Source organism: Lagopus leucura, unplaced genomic scaffold (assembly GCF_019238085.1).
Source record: "Lagopus leucura isolate 7727_CA_CO unplaced genomic scaffold, USGS_WTPT01 Super-Scaffold_100021, whole genome shotgun sequence".
In the NCBI taxonomy this organism is placed as follows: domain Eukaryota; kingdom Metazoa; phylum Chordata; class Aves; order Galliformes; family Phasianidae; genus Lagopus; species Lagopus leucura.
Window position 1 is genome coordinate 5,452,200 of NW_024962274.1, and position 16,571 is coordinate 5,468,770.

At 45.2% G+C, this 16,571-nt stretch overlaps 1 protein-coding gene across 3 annotated transcripts in view; it reads left to right on the top strand.

Annotated features, from left to right (window-relative positions):
• Window positions 1-611: 611 nt before the first annotated feature.
• TFDP2 (transcription factor Dp-2) overlaps window positions 612-16,571 on the top strand; it is a 55,395-nt gene continuing 39,435 nt past the window's right edge. For 2 of the 3 annotated variants that reach the window (XM_042878079.1, XM_042878082.1), the window contains exons 1-2: window positions 1,690-1,755; window positions 12,619-12,712. In XM_042878079.1, coding sequence (XP_042734013.1) covers window positions 12,698-12,712 — 15 coding nt within the window. In that variant the 5' untranslated portion in view covers window positions 1,690-1,755; window positions 12,619-12,697. Of the gene's footprint in view, window positions 758-1,689; window positions 1,756-12,618; window positions 12,713-16,571 lie in introns of those variants that run through there. The other variant, XM_042878080.1, reaches the window with a different exon arrangement.

Below are 16,571 nucleotides of genomic sequence, written 5' to 3' on the forward strand. Positions count from 1 at the left end.
GGATTAGTGTTGGTATCGCAGCACAGGTTGGGGCTCGCAAAGCACTGAAATCAGCAAACAGTGCAAAGTAATGTGTTATGAAAAGGGAAAGGGGGAGATGATCTGGAAACAACCAGCCATGCGGAGCACGGTGTTGTGGTGAGGCTTTGAGACTCCCGACTATCTCCAGAGAGCAGCATCAGAGCTTCCTAAGTGTGGATCTTGAAGAAATCGCTAACCCCCGTGCCTTTGCAGAGCTAAGGGACCAGTTACAGCCAAATTTTCAGTGTGGATCTCAGACTGAGTTTGGGATTTATGTAAGTTCTGAGTACAGATCGGTTTAGAACCTTACAGAAGTAGTAACACTCATTACAAACTGATCGTTTCAGCAGCTTCAGGCTGAGCATTGTGTGTGCATACAAAGCTCAGCCAGTGTTGACTATGGCAGTCACCATCCATCTCCTTTCCACAATGGTTAAATGCCTTTTTCATGTTTGTAATCATAGCATCTGACATAAGCCTTGCGTAAAAATAACCAAATGAACTAAAAAGATCATTTTAAGACATAAATGACTTTATTGAGGTGGTATTTGACTTCAGGTCTGGGTTTAGCACGTGGAACGTAGGAGGAGTGCAGGAAGCCAGGCACCCTGGCTCGCTTCTGCCCTTCCTTTCTTCTCCACAGCGGGGCCTGCTGCAGTGCCTCTGTGCCGCCTGGGGCCTTGGCAGCTGGGCAAGGGAGCGCTCCATTTTGCGTATGGTTTTTTAATGCTTTCATGTAAGTTTCTTACGCAACTGCAAGTATTGATAAAGGTCTTGTTGCATGTGACAGAGTATTTCGTAGAGGATGAAAAGAAACAGAAAGCACACGGTCAGCACATTCCTGGGCCTGTGATTAATAACCAGCTGTGAGCCGTCCCACGGAAATAAACAGACGGTTCTCGTTCCTTAGTTTAGGAGCCCTGTTTTACAGCCTGCTTCTGCTGTTTATTTTTTTGTTGTGCATGTAAAGCGGGACTACCCCCAGCTCCGTGTTTGTGTGCTCTATGACCGTTGCGCGGCTCCGGTTCCGCGCGGCACGGCGGTGTTCGCTGCAGCCCCGCCTGCTGCCTGCGCGTGCGGCGCCGCACCGTATCGCTGCCCCCGCTCTTCGGCTCCCGTCAGCGCTTCCCGTTAGCGTTCGCTGAGCGTGAGCGGCAGGCAGCCCCAACTTCGAGGCGCTTCCCGTCGCGGGAGCGGCTGCCGGCAGGCGGGGCGGGCCGGGCCGGGCCGAGCCCCGCAGAAAGGGCCTCCCCACCAGCCCCCGCGGGGCGCGGCGCCAGACACGGCCGCGGCCGCCCGGGAAGGAGGCGGCCCGCGCCCCGCCCTTCCGCCCCGCCCCCCCCCCGCACAGATCCCTCGGATTGGCGGGCGGCGTGTGTACACACACGAGGCGCGGCCAATGGCGCGCCGAAGACGCCCGACCTCGCGCGAGGCGGCGGCCAATGGGAGCAGCCGCTCGCCAGACGCCGCCAAGCTTGTGCGGGGGAGAAGGACCCGGGCAGAGCGCGGCGCGGCGGCGGCGCGAGGCGGCGGTGGGGCCGCGCGGGGCGGGGTGCGGCGGCGGTGGCGGCCGTGCTGGAGGTGCGGCGGAGCTCTCGCGCCGCCACGCGCCGGGGCTCGCGGCCTGCCCCTGCCGGGCTCCCTCTGTGGGGCCTCCTCGCGAGCGACGGGGGCGCGGCGCCGGCCCGGCTGGGAGGTGTCGTCGGCGTGCGGAGCGGAGCAGAGCCGCGGCCGGTAAGCGACCGTCGCGTCTAGTCACCTCGGCGTCGCCGCTCGGGCCCGGCCGCGCCGCCGCCTTCCTTCCTCTCTTCTCTCCTCCCGCCCGGGCCTGCGGACGAGCCGCTGCGGGGTCTCCGCCGGGAGGGACGGCGCCTTTCTTCCCGAGGCGCCGATTCCACCGCGCCTCGCGGCGGCCCGGCCCTCCGTTCCCCGGCTCGGCTCCGGCCGCGTGAGGAGAAGGAGGGGGAAGAGGGCGGTGGTGCGGCGGCCCACTGCCTGACACCTGCGGCGGCCGCGCGCTCGCCCGGCGCTGAAGGGGCCCCTCCGGAGCGTGACCGCAGCGCGGGGGGCCGCGGGGCCAGGGAGCGAGCGGCCGGGCGCCGTGCTGAGTGCCAAGAGGGCGGCGCGGGCCGGGGGGTGCGGGGCCGCGCGATGCCCGGGGGAGAGCGCAGCGACCGCAAAAGTTGGCAGCGCCGCGGGCCGGCCCGTCTGCCCGCCGTAGGCCTCACGGGCTTCGCGGCGGAGGTGAATCCCGGGACGAATGCCGCCGTTCGGATTTGGGCATGCGAACAAAGGGAGGAAAATAGCTCGTAAGCGAACTTCCTCGGAACGAGGAAGAAAACCGCATCTCGGAGGGTGCGTCCCCGCCGAGCGCGGGGCTGGCGCTGCGCTCGCGCCGTGCCCTCACGTGCCGCTCCGCGCCGCGGGCCGCCTTCCCCGCCGGGCTGGGAACGGACACAAAGCCGGGTGGTCGCGTCTGTGCGGTGCGGCAGACACGGCGTGTGGAAAATTAAAATGCGATGGTTATGCGGTGTGTGTTTTTATTTTGGAAGTCGGTTCCGTTATTTTCGCGTCTTTTTGTTAATGTTTCTAACAGTTGATGTTTTTTTTCCAGCTGCGCAGATGTAGCTTAATTACGGTGGTGGAAATGAGGTCAGAACCGCGGCTGCTGTGTTGTACTGTAGCTAATCTCATCTAGTGTGATCTCTTATTAAATATATATGTATATTGACTGTATAAATTGATGCTGCTAGAAGAGAGATGAGGAACAACTTCCTTTCTTTGCCTGCGTTGAGTCTGGTTCTCCTGATTGTAGCACTTTTTACCTTATCCACAGATGAAGTGATGGGGGTGCATGGGGCAGACCCGTGGCCACTGTGTGGTACAAATGCCAGTTCTGCCAGTGCTCTGTATGCATGGAGATGTGTTTTTACGTAGCCAAGTACTGCGTTTTGAGAGCTTGTGTTTGCAGCAGCCTGTAGGGTGTTAGATACAGCACTTCAAAGAAACATGGAAGAGTAAGTTTACGTTGCAGAAATGAACATACATCAAACAGGTGGTCGGGAGGGGGAGAAAAAGCATAGAAGAAAAGTATTCTTGTTGGAACATTGTTGTGCAGTGAGCCTGACGCCTCTGGAAGAGCTAAAAGTAATAGCTCTGAAAACAGTTTAGATCTGCACTAGGGAAGAGGTGGGAAATTATTAAATATTAGTAGGTTTACCTCATTGGGTGCATTGAAGACTGACCACATCTTAGTGCTGGGACTTCTTGTAACCTCTTCCTTCTTGCACACAACTCACTGTGCTAGGAGAGCAGAAAGAAGCTGTTTGACTTGTGCTAGTTTGATAGCATTAGCATTACTGAAATCATATGGCACTGATGGGAAGGACAGCTATAGCTTTAGAGGGTTCTAATGGGTTAGCTCACTTTACAAAGTGGTAAGGCAGCCTCCATGCAGCAGCTAGAGCACAACCGTCCTGTGTAAAGGAGCAAGCTGAACAACACAGCTGGCAAAGTAGTGCTGGTTTGCAAGGGGGGTGTTCCTGCTGCAGGAGGACTCCTTGCTTGTGCTGTTCTTGTGTGTGTATTGTAGGAGCCTCCTATGCATCTGGAGCTGCCTGTGAGCAACCACAGAGTGAAGATAACGCTTTGTATTTTTGCATCTTCCAGTGGGCAAAAAGCAGGAACTGAGGTTCCAGCTTTTCATCCCCTTCAGGAAGGTGCGATGTTGCTCATTTTAAGTTAGCAGACTTCACTGTGCCTGGTGCTGGTCTTTAAAATGGCCTTACAGGGCTGTGGGAGGGTAGCTGCAACCTGTACCAGATAAGATAGATACTGGCATTTAAACTTCCTCACCCTAGTGAGGATCAGGATGCGTTCTTTTAGTTACAGCTCTTCTCATTCTTGGCAATTCATTTCTTTTGATGTGCCACTTGAAAAAATATTCTTAGAAATGCCTCAGTAAGTTGCAGCTTCATGCTTTGTATGCTTTTTCTGCATACTTTGTGATGTCATGATTAAGAATTTCTTGTTTAGCTTTTCATTTGTATTCGTAGGACACGATTACTGATGAACTAACAGTGGATTGTAAAACAAGGAAAATAAGCTGTCTGTTGCCTGGTCTGGTGCAGGAAATGCTCTTGTGGAGGTGGGTGTGTGTGCAGAGCCAAGAAGCCACTGGAACCAATGAGACAGGTTTACAATTGCAGGTGTTTGGTGGAGAGCAATCCACAGTACCAGTGTGTGTATGACATGAAAACCAACAGGATGAATGCCCATTGCGGGGTTTGAAAAACTCAGTATGTGCTTCTGTATGCTAGGAAGTAGTGTAAAAAGGAGCAGATACAGCAGTGGAATGCTGGCTTTATTACAGCTGTCTGTTTTGATTCTTTGTGTCTTTTTGTAGCATCCATTATTAGAATGAGGGCCACTTGATTTTTCCTTGGAGTAGCTCTTCTGCAAGTTGTTACCTTGCACTATTGGCTTCAGTAAAAGAACTCTTTCGTTACTTTATTTGATTTCCTGTGTGGAATGATCGTTTCCAGTAAAGAAGAAGTAGTGATGGTCGTTGAGGCTTCTCATATTCCTAGATAGGTGTCTCCTTCCCAAAAGAGTGTCTGTGACCCTAAGGTGAAGTTCTTGTTACCTTCCATAAACTGAAGTCCATCTGTGAAGGTAATTCTTTTTGTGACTCTGTTTTTTCTCTCAGAAGTTAGGGTATGCTCCTCTGTTTAGAAAGTTGGGTTTCTCCTCTTCCTTCCAACTGCTGCTGGCAGGTTGTCCCCGATGGGGAGCCAGAATGGCCTCCCAAGTAGAGAACCTTTCCCACGTGAGCAGTAGCTGTAATTACCAGAATTATTCTAACTGACCTATATTAGAGGCTAGAGCAGTAACGTGACCAGCGGTTATTTCTAAGGTTGGAACTGCATTTTAAAGTGAGCTTTCGTCCCTGAGTGAATTCCAAAAGCTTGTGGGGGGGGTTCTCCATACGTTGTCAGGAAAGAGGCAACTTTTTCCTTCATTATCAGAATTGAGCTTGAGAAACTTGAGAAATACATTTCTGTTCTCTGAAATGTATGCTCTGATTACTGCAAGCTTCAGTTTATTTAGAATCCAGCTTACAGATGTAAATACACTTAAACAGTTTTAAGACTTAATAACCTCATATAAAAAATGGTAGAATTGTAGAGTATGTGTTTGTTCTGTGTAACACAGCAGGCTTCTGATGTCTCTCGAAACAAATGCTCATTCTTCACTGCGCTGTGTAGGGCACTGGGGATGCTGAGGTGTGAAGACAAAACTTCTCACTGCTTCCTAGTGAATTGTCAGAGCATGCTCACACTCCAGTGAACTCTCCAAAAGCTCGGATTAGTCTTCATACAAACACTGCATAACCAACCTTCTGTCACAGTTCAACTCGTAAGTTAATTTGCAGTGTGTCATAAATGCTTTTTTCAGACACTGAGTCACGCTGTGGTTCCACAGGCCGGGCTACCAAGCAGCTCACTCAGCTGAGGTTTGGCTCTGTCCTGCACATGGGCCTCGACTGTCTGACCTGCTGGGGGTGCAGCAGGCGCAGTGCTTTCTTCTCCCCAGTTCTGCCCCACCCTTGTGATGCTGACACCATTAGGAGCTCGGCTGGCTGAGGGGTCAGGTCACTTCGGCAGTTCTTGAGAGCATGCAGCATAGGGATGGAGTGGGAAACTGTAGGAAGTAAGAGAAAGTGGAAGGCCCCTGTGACTTTGAGCGATGACAGCAGGGCAGGTTCTTGCATCAGTGCTGCGGGTTTTGTGGAGCTACCCTTAAGGTAATTAATTCTGTGTCCTGCTATCAAGATTTGAGAGTTTGTGCATCTCTAGAAAGATGTTCTTTTCCCTGTTTTGGCATTGTACCAAATTGTAACCAAAAAACAGGCTGGCTGGTTGTTTTTTAGCTTTTTCTGTTCAGTGAGTACTGTCATAATCTTCAGTCCACGCAGGAGCAGGCTTAGTAATAGCTTCACACTAGGACAAAGCTTCAAGCAAACAGCAACATGTGGGAAATAGTCATTAAGTCTCTCCCTGTCATCAAGTTCTTTATCCCTATGTAACGTGGTGATCTTTAATTAACTGCAGACGTAGAATCATCTTGAGTTCATTGGATGTTAAGATTCTTCCAGCTGCAGGGTATAGAGGGAGATGTATCTCAAGAGGACATTTAGCTGTTCTGTATATCAGTCACTGTATTGATAGCTCTGAAAAGTCTAGAAGGTCAAAATTAAAATGCATTGCAAGACAATATTCAGAACATTCTCTGATGTATCGTACAGCATATAAACGGGTGGTAGGTAGTAAGAAGCTTGTATGAAACCTCAGTAGAAAAAAAAGCCTGCTTTTTTCCTTTGTCTCGTCCCTGGGAGTGCCCTGTGCTGGGATGGATGGGTGCAGGGCAGCCAGCACACGGCAGGGGCTGCAGCTGGGTGGGTCCCTTCCCCACGGCATTCTGTGCTTCACCTGAGCTTAACAGCAAGAGGAGCTAATGCATTATTGGTAATAGACTAAGATTGTCCTACTGAGGCATTTTACGGTCATTTGTATGGAAAACTGTGTGATCCATTTTGTTTTGTTTTCAAACATCAGCACACTGTTGAAATGAACATCTAGAAGAAAAAATGCTTTTGAAAATATGGCATGTTCCTAACTGACAGAAAGCTTTGGTTTGTGCTGTTTGCTGACAGAAAGTAGTTCTACTTTAAGTCCTTCTCAATCTAAAGAGCTCTAGATGAGGTGATGCTTTTAAACTCGCTTGTAAAGGTATTGTTCTGATCCCTTTTGACAGTCAAGGCACTTAGATTTGTTCAGACTCTTTAATCACCTTGACCGTTTTTTTGAAGGCAAACTTTTACTTTGTTCCCAAGTTGTAGTTCCTGTCAGATATTTGTAATGTATGTCATTGGTGGAGTTCCTAAGAGCTTCTTTTTTGTTATGATTTTCAAAATGAAGATTCCTGTGTGATAAGTGCACCATGCCCCACTCTCGGTGATGAGCCAGGTGCAGTGTGGACATTGATGTACCTTTTTTTTTCCCAGTTTGGGGCCATGTCTATTCCTCATAAAGGGTAAAACTGAGACTGTCATCTGAAGAGGTTCAGGAAAAGAAGTTGTTCAATGGGATCTTCTTGAAGATGTACAAAATCCAGAATTTCAGTTTCAGAACCTTGATAACAGAGTTGAGTTTTGTTCTCTGCAGTACAAATAAATTCATCTGATTAGCACATATGGACTTTTTTTTTTTTTTTTTTTTTTTTTTTTACTAAGATTGTTCCTTTTTACCACAATTTCTTCAAAAAGGAGTTGAATGCTGACATGCTTTTCAGGAAGGTGCCACACTTCCTAGGAGCAGGTGGATTTCTGTTAAGTACTTTGTGATTTTCAACTTGTACTGGTCTGAAAATGGAGATACAATGAGGCAACATGTGCGCAACAGGTGGTCTAATCCATGTAGATGCATAAATTAGTGGTTTAAAACAGAGCCTGTATTGATTAATGAGGAATCTTTCTGTCGCTGCTGTTCTGAGATCAGCGCTGTAGTGCTGCAGCTCCAAAGTTAGTGCTACGAAGAGCGGTGTGAGGAACACGAGCTATTTTCTAGCAGAGGCAGGTGTGATACAGGTTGGTTTTTGGTGGTGTTGGAACTGGTGACGCTTTCATTCTTGTAGTTGAGCCAGCAACTTGGAATCATTTCCACTTTGCAATGCTCTCAATTGAGTAAATCAAAAAAGCATTCTTTGATCGTGATAAAAATCAGTGTGAAATATCTTTACAGCTTTTTTTCTGTGTTTCATGAAGACATTTCTTTCGTATTTTAGGTAGTCTAAAATAGTTGCCTTAATTTGTAGGTGTTTGATACTAATATCATCCTGCTATGAATTACGCTTTGTGTTGTGGGGAGGTGGCCTGTGAGGCTGGGGAGGGCCTGTGTGTGTGCTGGTCTTTGTGAAGTTTTGGTATGCAGAGTACTGGTCAGAATTCGAGGAAATTAAAGAAATCTAAGATGTTTGCTACAGATTTGTTGTCAAGGGCTGAAAACAGACTGTTCTGATGTGGGGCTTTATTCTTTTCTACTTCTAGGTTTTAGCCAACATATGTATCTTATAGGAATAATTTAAAGTATGACTTTGGACCACAGAAAATAATGTACAGAGGAGTACAGAGGTAGCATTTTTCTCAGATAACTGTTTCTATTCTGCAGTGTTTCTCCTACTGGAATTTTGCTTCAGTGTCACTTCAGAATAGATCTGTCTTTTGACTCGTGATGAAGGATATGTATGGAGAACTAAACTAACTAGTCTGGAGCTTGATGATCTCCATTTCTGTAAATTTACTGTTTTCGGTGTCTTTTTAATGGCATCAGCAGAAGTGGTTGGGCAATGTAAGTTCTAGAAGAAATCACACCTTGGTTCTTATGGTTCTTATGGTTCTGTTCTCTCACAGAGCTGTACAATACTTGACCAAAAGGTAAAATCATGGGAGCGGGGTATAAACCGAGATTAGAATATGGAGAACTTCAGTTCAAGTAAAGCAGTCTGTGTGTGTCATGTGCTTTGGGCTTTATGCGTCCTTGGTTCAGTAGAAACCAGCTCAGGAACAAAAAGGTAGAGTTTTGTTGCTCTGTCTGTGTGGTGCAAGCTGTCAAACAGCAATTCAGAAGGAAGAGAATCTCCATTTTGAGGCCATCTGTGTAAGTTCTTTTGTCTGAACCTGACAAGGGGTCGTGGCAGATGGTGGGGTCACAAAGTCTGGCTTCTTGAGCTTGACAAAATGTGTTCATAAAGCTGGAAGAATACCAACTGTTTGTGCTGTCTGAAAAGCACTGTGGCAAGTGACTGTAATAGTTTATGGACAATGCCTTCTGGATCACTAAGCTTGATGGCAAATAACTTGTCAAAGATTAAACTAGCTTGCCTATCTTTCAGCAGGATGAAACTGACTAGAAAATGTTCTCTTAGCTATGTTTTATTTGAGTAAATTACTTGTAAAGCCTCTTGAAGTGAGACAGGGAAGGCAAATTGCATCATGAATTTTGGGCCAGAGCTCCAGATGATGTGCTTGGAAGGTGTGTGTGGAAGGAGGAGAAAGAGAAAGGAATGGCAGAATCCTAATTTTCAAATGTGGTGCAGGTTGTCAGTATTTGTTCTTTGCTGTGGACCATTGTCACTGCATGGCTTTTCTGTGGCAACTTTCCAGGCTTCAAGATGGCTACACAGATCTAGCAGCCCTTTTTCCCCAGGAACATTAATAGATAACTCTCAGTATTTTTCTCACTGTGTCCTTACCATAGAAGATAAAAATGCTTCTTATTTTCTTAGATGTTTTGTTGTGAAACTAAAACTAAAGGCTCTGTTTGCTACAGTATGTCTTAGTAGACATATAGTGTGGTATTCAGATGCTGGAATAGCTCCTTGGTCACAGCTGCAGCAGATTGGGGCAGCAAGGGAGGTAGATAACGTTAATTCAGTAGGAAAGGGAGAACACTACCAAATTGAGTGGCATTCCTTTAACTCTAGTAGCAGCTGAAGTGATACAATATCTGAAAAAAATAAGAGATTTGTAGAAAGCCTGATGGAGTTCAAGGAGCATGAAATGAATGAATGAACGACTAAAAGGATATGGCAATTGAAAAGGTTCATTATTCAAACATTTATTCATTCTCAGAACCATGAAATAGATAAGTAGATACATAAATAAAAACATGTGACAGTATTTCCAGGTTCTCAGGTCCAGTACTTGAAGATCTTTCTGGAACTATCTCCCTAAGAGCTCTCAACTTAACCTATAACAGGTGCTGCTTTCCCAGCTGTCAGCAGTGGGTCCCACACTGTGGTGCTGGCCCACTGCCTACGTGTGCCCAGTTACAGCTGCAGGCGCCACGTGGGGCTGCCCAGCAGGCAGCATCAGCATGGCTGCTGCTGGAATGGCCTTTTTAAAGGATGAGGGTAGGAGGACCCAAGGATCCTGCTGCTCTGCTGCTTGTGGGAGCTGGGGAGGCTCCTGCTGTGCTGGGCCAGTTGTAAATCCAAATGCCATGCAAGGTAGAGGAGCAGAGGTGGCACCCAAAGTCTTGGCAGCGGGGAGGGGAGCAGAGTCTGGCACTTCTCCCTCCGTGCTGCTGCAGCACGGCCTGGCAGGGTTGGCGCAGCTCTGGCTTAGGTGGTGACTTTCTTCAGGTGCTTGAGTGGCAGAGGCCCTGTGGGTGCCGCTGTCTCTCTGCCTTCTTGCGCTGCCATCAGGCTTCTCTCTGGCCCAGCAGCTGCTCCCTGCATGGCCTGGGCACCTGAGCTGCTGCACAGGTGTTTCTAGTTTAGATCTCCCTGTGGGGCAGGGGCAGCCAGGGCTCTTGTCAGGGCAACTTTTCTCTTGCAGTGTTCAAGCAGTTGTGGATTATCTCTCTTTAAGTATGAGTGGCAGTAAAGAGTAACTAAAAAATGCAAAGGAGAAGAGTTAGGGAAGAGTTGCTATCAATTTAGGACTGCTAGCAATTTAGGACTGTAAGATACCAGAACTAAGGCTTTTAATTGCTGAAGACAAACATGGATATTAAAAAGGTCTATCGGTCAGTTGATTGTACAGTTTAGACTAAAACAGGATGTGTTGCACACATATGGAAATAAATAAATTCATCATATCCTGACTTATTTATCTTTCTGTTCCATGGCTTCAAACTTGGATACAACCCAAATATATGTTATCCGTATTTCTGTTACTCAGCAGTGCTACCTCTAAAATGCCTGGCAACAGCCAGAGAAAAAAAATGAAGATCAGAACATGTACTGTCATCGTCATCTTCTCTATTACCAAGGTTTATTTTATTGGAACCTCCATCCCTCCCACCAAAATTCTAAGTGTTGGTTTATGTGTGAAACAACTGACTGACCTCCCTACAAGCAGCAAATGCTTCTTCCTCTGCCAGGAATTCAGGGATAGAGGAAGGTCTTCTGTATGTACAGTGTATTTTTCCCAGTTTGTCATCATTTCTGGCAAATGCTCTGTGCTTTCAATAAGCACGGCCACTGCAAGGGAGTCACTGCATACCTGTGTGATGCTCTGCCATACCAGCAGTCTCCCAGAGGCTGCTCTGTAGGTCCAACCAGAAAAAAACACTAAGTATGTTTTGCACGATGGCAAAAGCAGGAGATGTGCAACCCCTCTTTGATTCTTACGCTTTTATTGGATATTTTAGAAATTTAGGAAGCAGGCTAACAAAATCAGTGATGTTCTTTAAGCCTTTTAAATCACTCCTCACTCTTCAAGATCAAGTGCTAGATCTGTAAAGGAAAGGGTTGAGATGGTGTCTGGAAGCAGGACTCGGGTGTATTCTGAGTTTGAGGACAACAGTGGGCTGGAGGAGCTGCACGCTTAAAAATTTGGCCACTCTTAGACACAGGATTTCAATTTTGAATGGTGCTGTGGGGAGTCGGGAGTTGGACTCGATGACCCTCGTGGGTCCATTCCAACTTGGGTTATTTGATTCTTTCAGTCTGGTTCTTTATCTGCATTATCCATAATCATGAATGCAGTGTCAGCAGTCTGTCATGGGCAACATATTCTACTGAAATCATTTTTGGTCCTTTCTTAGAAGGGAGGTGCTGACATGGTTGTACTCAAAGCTAACAAGAGTTTGAATTTCAAAGGAAACAGCATAGACTGTACTTGCTTTTGCAGCTGGTGAGTTCTGCTGTGAGTGGTTGTGACTCACAGTAACCAGTTCAGGTGTTCTGTAAGATTTTTGTGAATCAATTCCACTCTTGAAAGTGTGAGCATTTCTCCCTTGTGCATCTAAGCACAATTCAGATGTCTTTTTAGTCCCATTTGTTAACAGAAAGTAGTACTTACAAAGTGCTTTCAAAGTACTTGAACATTTTGTCAAATTAATTCTGTAAAATGGTTTGTGCTGCCACTGTTTGTGATTTGTTTTCCTTTTTTGTGAGACTTCTGGAAGTTTTGATTTTTTAAAAAAAAGTCACTGTAAGTATTCTTCAGTTTATCAGAATGTTTCTCTTCCCTGGAATTTCACTATAATCCTAATTACAAAGCCTTGAAAATATTTAAAAAGTGAGTTTGAACAGAAATGCCTTTGGGTTTTTTTGGATGTTTCCTGAATTTGCTAAATGTTTGCTGTGTCTGTGCATTTCGTGTTGTTTCCTGCTCCTTCTCAAGATCTTTGTATATGTGCTGTGATAGAATCAGAAGTTTTCTCAATTGTGAGAGTTAAAGACACAATGAAAAGATCAATTCACTTTCAGTTTTTGGGGTCAGTCTGTATTTGATGTAAATGTTCGCATGGCTTTAAGACTTTAAGACATGGCTACAAGACTTTAGGAATGGTGTGATAAGCTCTGCTAGCACAGTGACATATCAGGACTCTATATTTAAGATTACATTCTGAGTATTTCAAGCATTGTAAATTTCTCGTGTATGTGCTGAATCTTCTGTTGTGATGAGTAACTTTATTAAAAATAAACACATGCAAAATTTAGCTGTCCCGGGGAGATGCAGGGTTTGGATAGAGAGCTAACTGAGAATGTATTTTAACTCGTATGCTTTAATTTACTTTCTTGCAGGGTGTTGGTTTTAAAGATTCTGTGAAGATGAAAAGGGAGATCTTATGGTTTTACAGAATATAGACCAAGACCTTCTGAGATGACGGCAAAAAATGTAAGTTTATAATTCTGTAACATGTATTCCTTTTTATACTGATGTGCTGCCAGTCACTTCTGACTTTCAGGTTTGAAGCTCTTTGTGTTTGATTTCTTGAATGGAGAAGATTTTTGTATACTACAAATATCTTCTGCTGTATTTTATTCATGTAAACTAGTTGGATGCTCCTTAAGGACACAGAGTTGAATCCGTTATAGGTCAGGTTAATAATCAAGGCAATACTTTCTGCTGTTGTTTCCACTAACATTGCTGCAAACTGATCTGAGAACCTCTCATTTTGTTGAAGCACCAGAGTAAGATCCGACTGAGTCCCAGTCTCAAAACTGTAAAAAGAGCAGACGTGCTTATTTACCAATGTCTGTACACTCCTCATTTCTAGAAGACTTAGGGCTTTCCTCTCTGTTCATCTGCCACATTAGCTAGACTGTGGTGTGTTGTCCAGAAGCTCTGTCTTTTACTCCCCTGCTCCCAGTTCTGAGGAAGCTTGTAAAATGGATAGCATCCTGACCTTAATTTTTGGCCTGATTTGCAGGTGCTTCTCGATGTACACAATTTGTATACAGAATAGTTTTGATTAAGGTGATCAGTGAGCGAACATCACTGTGAGCCCTCAGCAATTCGTTGCCTTTGGTAAAATGTCCTGTGGTTTAATTGAATTTAAACAGGCTTAGGATCCAACATGGCTTAAGAAGGAAGTACCCAGAACAAAAGTGCAGGGAATGTTAGGACGGCTTTCAGTTCAGTTGTTCAGAAGCGGCACAAGCTTTTGTGCATATTTTGATCGATGTCAAGGCTATAGCTTGGTTAAATTAATTCTCCAGTCTTTGAAAGATCTTTTCTGTTCATTTGATTAATAATTTTATTTGCTATGTAGTTCCAGGAAGGGCTTTCAGATGTCTTATCTATTTGATTCAAGCTGACCAACTCAGAGGATAAATTAATGTGTATTACTTATTTCATAGGCCATATTCAAATGTAGTATCAATAGATAATTCTACTGATGTATGTGGTTTTGACCTTTACTTCAGTGTAGTCAAAGGATAAACAGCAGTGCCAATAAAATCCTTGGGGTGTTCTGCAGTATGGTCACATACCCTGGAAGGAGTCTCAGGAGCCCCATCTATTCCAGTAGGAGCTCTCGATGCCTTCATGCAGAGTGCAGTTGTTTGGGGCTTTGTTCAAGGGCTGCTCAGGGCTTCAGTTTTGAAAACCTCTGATGACATCCAGGCTGGGCAACACTGCTGATATGGAGCCACAATTTTGCTGTGAGGTACTTTAACTCAAGGCTGTAGTTTCTTCATAGAGTAAGCATTTTATTGATATGCATGCTGTGAAAATTTCTACAATAAACTGTGCTAACCTAGTTTATATTTCTTAAATATACTTGTCCAAAGGATTTGGGGAAAAAAAAAAAAAACCCAACAACAACAACTAAAAGACTAAACCAACCGAACAACAACAACCAGAAAACAAGTGTAAAAACTGGAGTAACTGTGTGCTTTCTGTCTTTATTTCTAGCACTTTTTCAGGATTTCCTAACCTCAGTTACTCATTACTACGCGCACTGGCCAGCAGCATCAGCCCACAAATATTCTTATGCTACTAAAAGGCCAAGGAGTGCTTCTGAAATCTAGAGCTGCAGGGTTTAGCTTGTGTCTTTGGACTTCTGCAGCCTGAAATCTGTTCTGAATGTAAGGCTGGCATTTGTTATGCTGTCTGAAATGTTTTACTGACATGCAGAGGTTGAAGTGGAACATAATTGCTGGGCAGAGCTTATCTGCAGAGGAGAGGTATCTCCATCTCTTTGTTCTGTAGAAGCATCAGGGAAAGAGATCTTGAAAGTACTGGAATTTGGGCACATTTGGAGAAACTTGTGAAGGATGTATGTCTCACCAAGTAAGTACACACCAAGAAACTGTCACCTCTGTGTTCCAGAGTCACTGCCCTGCATCTGGAACACAGTAGGTGAGAGATGTTTGCTCCTAATGCATTGAGACAACAAAGTACAGCAAGTGTGGGCTAAAATGTCTTTGTGATCTCACATGCACAACCAGGGTTGAACTACTTTGTCTACAAGGAACTTGTGCTTCAAACACAGTAAAAATTTTCAGTCCACTGAACACATACAGAGGTTGAGAATAACATTCCTTGTTACTGTTTTTCCTTGCTAAATCTTTGAGTATGTGATAGGAGAATTATCAAGGCTGGGCTCAGTGCTCACTTGAGGGAAATGCAGAAAACTTCCTAGTATCTCTTTGTGCAACATTGCTTATGAAAAGAATCCCAACCAAACCACTAATGAATAACAAAATGGTGAATAAAAGTTTTGGATTCTCTTGGAGATTAAATATTTTCGTGCTTACAACATGTGGTGTACCCAGATGTCATTTAAGTTGCCTTGTAATTAGTTATTTTATTCTTTGTCATGTCTTCTCACCTGTTTTATGCCTCCATTTCCACCTGTCCTTCAGGTAAGAAGGCATTAAAAACTGATAAATGGGGAAAACAAAAACAGCAAGAAACTTATTTTTAGGACAAAATAAATATGCCTCAGGAAGGTTATTTGAATAAGAACTGTTAGTTTTGGTTACCTAATCTGTATTTATATAAACATACTTGCAGAGAGTTTTGCCATTGCTTCTTAGAAGATGATTGTCATGTCACAGATGAGGTCAGTTAATGGCCACAAGAGCCTACAGGAATATGAAAGTAGCCAGTTTGTTATTCCCTAGCCATGAGCAACTTCCTTGTACTAGAATCTGGAATGATTCTAAGGCAGAGAGAACAAACTTTTCAGGTTGATAGGAGAATGAATTTCTTGCATGAGAGGAAGGATTGCAGGGGGATCTTGGTAACTGGCAAGTGTGTTCAGCAGTGGAGGAGGCTGCTAAGTTGTAAGTGCAACTTGTGAAGGCTTACCTCACCTGAGACTCCTGAGATTTCTTTATTTTGGTACATTTCTCAGCCCCATTTGGAAACTTCTTAGTCACTTACTAGGAAATAATTAAAAAAATGTTGTAAGTAGGATGCAAAGGCCTGCCAGGTGCTTGCTTTGTCTTATTTCGTGGTTGGATTTATCTTGTTGCAGGTAGAAACAGGAAGCCAGCCCCTGCCATGCCCAGTAGTCCAGACACTGGGGCTGTGTTACAAAGAAATATCACGAGTCATACAGAAAGTGATAAACGATACCTGTGTAAGCTGAATGATACCTCTGTAACTGAAGTCTTTAAATATGGTCTCAGTAAAATGTTACTTGTAGCACAACCAACAACGAGGCCTGCTCCAAAAGTAATGCCTCCTATTTTATTTTGTTGGCCCGCGGTGTCAGGTGGATATTGGTGCTATGGCACAGAGGCTGAACCTTCCCACCAATGTGCCATTTTGTTCTGTTGATGTGTGACTGATGGCAGCCTGACAGAATAGTAGCTGACATGGAAGTGCATGCGGAACAGAGGTGCGGGAGTGAATTCCTCTATGTGGAAAAATGGCACCCACTGACATTCCTTGGTGCCTGCTGACTTTTATGGAGCCCAAGCGATGGGTGTGAGCACAGTGAGACGGTGGGCGGTGTGTTTTAGCAGTGGTGTCAGCAATGGCAAAGACAAGCCGTGTTCTGGACTGCCATGCACAGCTGTCACACCACAAAATGTGGAGTGCCTCGATCAGTGCATCCACGTGAAACAGCTGGTGGTGACTGCACTGAAAAATAGCGCTTTGTAGCTGAGAATTTGCTCTGTGAAATAGTGCTCCATCTGTTGTACTTTCCACAGAAATGCATAGGAGGCATTACTTGCAGAGTAACCTACATACTTATTTTTTTCCTCTTCCTTAAAATCCATTTTGGATTACAGCTAAA